Below are 4,814 nucleotides of genomic sequence, written 5' to 3' on the forward strand. Positions count from 1 at the left end.
TTTGTCTGGAATAACTCAGCTCCCAGCGGCTGGAGCTCTTTGCTCCAAATGCTAATAGAGTGAGTAATCAGAGCTCTCCATCCAGTAAATTATTTATCTTATCTCTGGAACTCGGGGAGCCATCTCAGCCAGCGACTTCTGCGGAAAAAAGACGACCGGGGCGGGCGTGTAAAAAACCTAAAAAACAGCGATATTAGTCAAGAGTGCCCAGCTGGAAGGGCCACTTTTACTGGAAAGGGGAAAAGTTCAGGCGGCGCGATGAGGCAAGCGCGGGGCGCGGGGCGCGGGAAGCGCCGCTTCCCGGGAAAACGCGGGGGGCGTGGCCGCGCCCGCGGGGGCGGGGCCCCGTGACCGCGCGCGCCCGCCGCCGCCGCGCCCGCTCCCCCATTGGCCGCGGGGCGCCGGGGAGGGGCGTGGCTCCGAGGCGCGGCCCCGCCTCTCGGGGCGGGCGGCCCCGCCCCCGGCCCCTGCGGCTGGCGGGGCCGGCAGGGGCCGCGCGCCACACGCGGCCGGGCCTCGCGCGGAGCGGCCGCAGCGCCCGCCCGCTCCCGCCGCCCTCACAGCCCTGCCCGGCCCGGCCCGGCCCGGCCCGCCGCCCTCACAGCCCGGCCCGCCGCCCTCACCGCCCTGCCCGGCCCGGCCCGGCCCGGCCCGCCGCCCTCACAGCCCGGCCCGCCGCCCTCACAGCCCGGCCCGGCCCGCCGCCGGCATGCTGCTCTCCAAAATCACCTCGCTGGCGCATCTCCGCTCCGGCACCGCCGGCGAGCTGCACCCCGCCAAGCTACAGCCAGGTCAGGGGCGCCCGGCGTGGGGGGTGCCCGTCCCGGCTCGGGGCCGGCCGGGGCAGCGGGCGGAGCGCTGACGGGCGGGTCTCGTCCACAGGGAAGGAGAAGGAGCCGCTGGAGCAGCTGTACCGGGTGGGCCCGCTGCTGGGGAGCGGCGGCTTCGGCAGCGTGTACTCGGGGATCCGCCTCTCGGACGGCGCCCCGGTAAGTGGCGGGGCCGGCGGCGGGCGGAGCGGGAGGGGGCTCGGCGGGGCGGGCGCCCGGCTCATGCCGCCGTTCCCCTTGGCTCGCAGGTGGCGATTAAACGCGTGGCCCGGGACCGCATCTCGCAGTGGGGCGAGCTGGTGAGTGAGCGGGGGAAGCCGAGGCGTGGCGGGCGGGGATGAGCGGAGACGCGGAGGGTGGAAAGCGGGACGGCGCGGGGGGAGCGGGTGTGGGGTCACCGGGGGACGCGGGGCATCCCGGGCCGGGGAATGCCTGGCGCCGATGGGGGCGGGCAGCGGGACACCGGGATGTCCACGAGCGGTGGGAGAGGGCAGGGAGACACCGGAGCATCCCCTGGACGCGGGGATGCTCAGCACCGGTGGGTGCGGGCAAGGGAACACCGGAGCTTGCCGGGGACGAGGGTGGCTCAACCCCGCTGATGGCAGCGTGGTCCCCCCGCAGCCCAGCGGCAGCCGTGTGCCTCTGGAGATCGTGCTCCTGAACAAGGTGGGCTCTGGCTTCCACGGCGTCATCCAGCTCCTGGACTGGTTCGAGCTCCCGGACAGCTTCGTGGTGGTGATGGAGCGTCCGGAGTCGTCGCAGGACCTCTTTGACTTCATCACGGAGCGGGGGTTCCTGCCGGAGGAGATGGCGCGGGGGCTGTTCCGCCAGGTGCTGGAGGCCGTGCGGCACTGCAACAACTGCGGCGTCCTGCACCGCGACATCAAGGACGAGAACATCCTGCTCGACCTGGCCACGGGCGAGCTCAAGCTCATCGATTTCGGCTCCGGCACCTTCCTCAAGGACACGCTCTACACGCAGTTTGACGGTGAGCCTGCGGCCGGGTGCGCTCCCGGGGCCGGGCTCCGGAGGTTTCCCCGTGGCGGGGGGCACGGCCTGAATTCTGCAGCCGCTGCCAAGTTGCTGTTTGGCACGGGGAGGATGTTGTGAAACGGGAGCCGGCTCCCGGCCCTGCTGACAGCCTCCGTCACCCGGCCTGGCTCGGGCTGGGGCGGGGAAGCCAGCGTGACAAAAACACCCTGGGGAGGGGGGAGCAGAGGGGGGTTTGCAAAACCCGAGCACCGGCCGGTTTGGTTTGCAGGTGCGGAAGGGCTGGGGCTGCTCCTCTCCCCTTGTTTGCCTTGGTTTATAATTTTAATTTTTTTTTCCCATCGCGGGGGGGTGGAAAGGCGTGGTTTTTCCCCCACCCGTAGGTGGGTTTTTTCCTCGCCTGTAACGGCCGGGCCTTCCCCGGGCCCTGCTGCCCTCTTCTGGCACCGGCGCTCTCCTTTTACAACCCAAAGTTTGTAAACAAGAGTCACGTGCTGGCGGGAAGGCGGGCGGGTCACGCCGGGTGCCGCCGACGCCCGGGGATGCTGTGGCCGGGGCTGACGGGCTGCTGTGTCCCGCAGGAACGCGGGTGTACAGTCCCCCGGAGTGGATCCGCTTCCACCGCTACCACGGCCACTCAGCCACCATCTGGTCTCTGGGCGTCCTGCTCTACAACATGGTGTGTGGGGACGTCCCCTTCGAGCAGGACGAGGACATCATCCGGGGCCAGCTCTTCTTCCGACGGCGCATCTCTCTCGGTGGGTGCCCAGCTCTGGATCCTCAGATGTTCTCAGCAGCTCTCCCAGGGGGCTCTGCAGGGCCTCCACTGCCCTGGGGGGCTGCAGGAGGTGGCACATGTGTTGCCATCCTGCTCTCCTCCCAAGCAGAGGGTGGATGGGGAGGCTGGGGACAGGCTCTGCCCTGCAGACAGTGGCACAGGGTGGACAGGAGCCTGCTCTGACTGACCACTGCTTGCTGCTTTCTCTCCTCAGAGTGCCAACACCTCATCAAGTGGTGTTTGTCCATGCGCCCCTCGGACAGGCCATCCTTGGAAGACATTTTCAACCACTCTTGGCTGCAGGACATTCACCTGGAACCAGCTGAGATCCACCTGCACAGTTTGATCCAGGAGCCTGACAAGTAACAGCTCCATGCAGCTCCTGGTCATAAGAAGCAAAGAAAACCAGACTTTTTCATCTTGACTGTAACACTGAGCAGGGATCCTCAGCTGTTCTCAGATGGGAATGTGCACATCTTGCCCTGGAGCTGGGCTGGGGACCTGCTCTTCCAAGTTCTGGTAGCCACCCTCCCAGCCAGCTGTCCTGGACTCCATCTGAATGACCTTGTCTCTTCTGAGATTTTACCAGTAATTTTTTTTGGACTGGTTTTGGAGGCTCTCAAGTGTCATCTTGACCTGCAGAATTGGATGACTGCAAGAAAAGTTTCAATGGGGGGAAATCGTGGGGAGGGCAGAGCCTGTGGCTGTCCCTTCTCACTGTCCCTTCTCACTGTCCCCATGCTCGTGTGCCTTCTGTTTGATCTGAGCTGTGCTGGAGGAAACACTTGACTTTTCCTACAGTGCTGCTTTTCTGAGACTCGCCTGGCCTATAGTTCCTTTTCCCCTTTTCAAAAAGGAAATGGGTCAGAAGATGCTTGGGAACCAAGTGGGTTTTGCCTCGCCTCCTGTGCCTCCATCCCACACGGGTTTTCTGGGGTTCTTTGCTTCTCTGTGCCCTCACGAATGCACAAACAATGCAAACCAACAGCTGTAAATGTGTACATAGTTCTACAGGAGCAAAGCTTGATGTACAGTTGTGAATAGTGATAACATTTTGCCTTTTTTTTCTCATTTCCAGTTTTTGTTTTTAATTTATTTTCATAAATTTGTTGTTCGTTTGTTTTTTAAAGGAAGAGTTCTAGCCGCTAGGATAACTTATTTATTTATTTATAATTCCTGTGGGTTTCCAGCCCATGCCTTGCTTCTACAGCTGCTGATCCCCTGGTTTTCCATTTGGGTCTTCCCTCTGTTTCTGTCCTGTGTCCATCCCCGGGCCCGTTGTGTTTCCATTGGATGTCTGGTGGAGGTGTGGGGTGGTTGCTTCTCCCCAGCTGTCTGTGTACATAGTTCTGGGTGCTGTTCTTTCCTTGCCACGTGCAGATCTCAGTTTGCAGGTGAATTTGGGTTTTTTCCACGGGTGTCTTGTTTTTTGGGCTGGGGAGGGGGGGCTGGCCTGGGCTGTCTGCACTGTCCAGTCTGTACCTGTAACCAAGTGTGTAGCCGGCGGGTTTTGTTAATAGTTAATATTGTACAGGGGAGTTGAGAAATCTTATTTTTTTTATGCGGTTTTAAATAAAAACAAAACACTTGCTGTGATGGAAACATCCTTTGTTGCGGGGTGGGATGGAGGATATGCTGTGAGTTGTGGGGTACCAGTGACCACACCAGCCACATTTGACTCCAAAGATCCCACCCCAGCCCAAACTGGGACCAGCCAGTCAAAAGCACCACGAGGACAGTTGGATCCATCCCTCCACGGGGTGTTTCCAGAGCTGGCAGCTCTCCTGGGAGAGATCAAAGAGGTGCTGAGCCCTTTTCGCTCCCATTCATCCGCAGGCTGGTGCGGAGCATGTGCTGGAGCTGGCGAGTAAACAAACATCAAAGCGCCCTTACGAAACGCCGGATGTTGTCAGCCAAATTCAATTTTGGTAAGGCAGATCCTGTTGCTCCGGCTCCGTTGGTGTGGCGTGCTGGGGGTGGTGGGTGCAGGAAGCTGCCAGCGGGCTGTCCCCACCTCCAGCCCGGCCAACGCAGAGGAGCAGAGGAAGCTGATCTGCGGATTACGAGAAGTCGGTCGCTATCAGTCAGCAGCGGTCGAGTTTTTTTACCCTCCAAACTGTCAAACCCCATTTCCAGCTCTGCGGCACTTCGGGGATGTTTGTTTGTGTGTTTTCTTATCTTGGTTTGGGTTTTTTTTTTTTTTTTAATTAGTTTAC

General features: G+C 61.4%; 1 protein-coding gene across 1 annotated transcript; it reads left to right on the plus strand.

Annotated features, from left to right (window-relative positions):
* The first annotated feature begins 577 nt into the window (after positions 1-577).
* Positions 578-4,189, plus strand: PIM1 (Pim-1 proto-oncogene, serine/threonine kinase). Its single transcript, XM_064399107.1, has 6 exons — positions 578-791; positions 883-989; positions 1,079-1,129; positions 1,452-1,818; positions 2,402-2,578; positions 2,813-4,189. The coding sequence occupies exons 1-6, from the start codon at positions 710-712 to the stop codon at positions 2,962-2,964; spliced, it is 936 nt and encodes a 311-aa protein (XP_064255177.1). The 5' UTR covers positions 578-709; the 3' UTR covers positions 2,965-4,189.
* Positions 4,190-4,814: the final 625 nt, after the last annotated feature.

This window comes from Passer domesticus, chromosome 25 (assembly GCF_036417665.1).
Source record: "Passer domesticus isolate bPasDom1 chromosome 25, bPasDom1.hap1, whole genome shotgun sequence".
Taxonomy (NCBI): Eukaryota; Metazoa; Chordata; class Aves; order Passeriformes; family Passeridae; genus Passer; species Passer domesticus.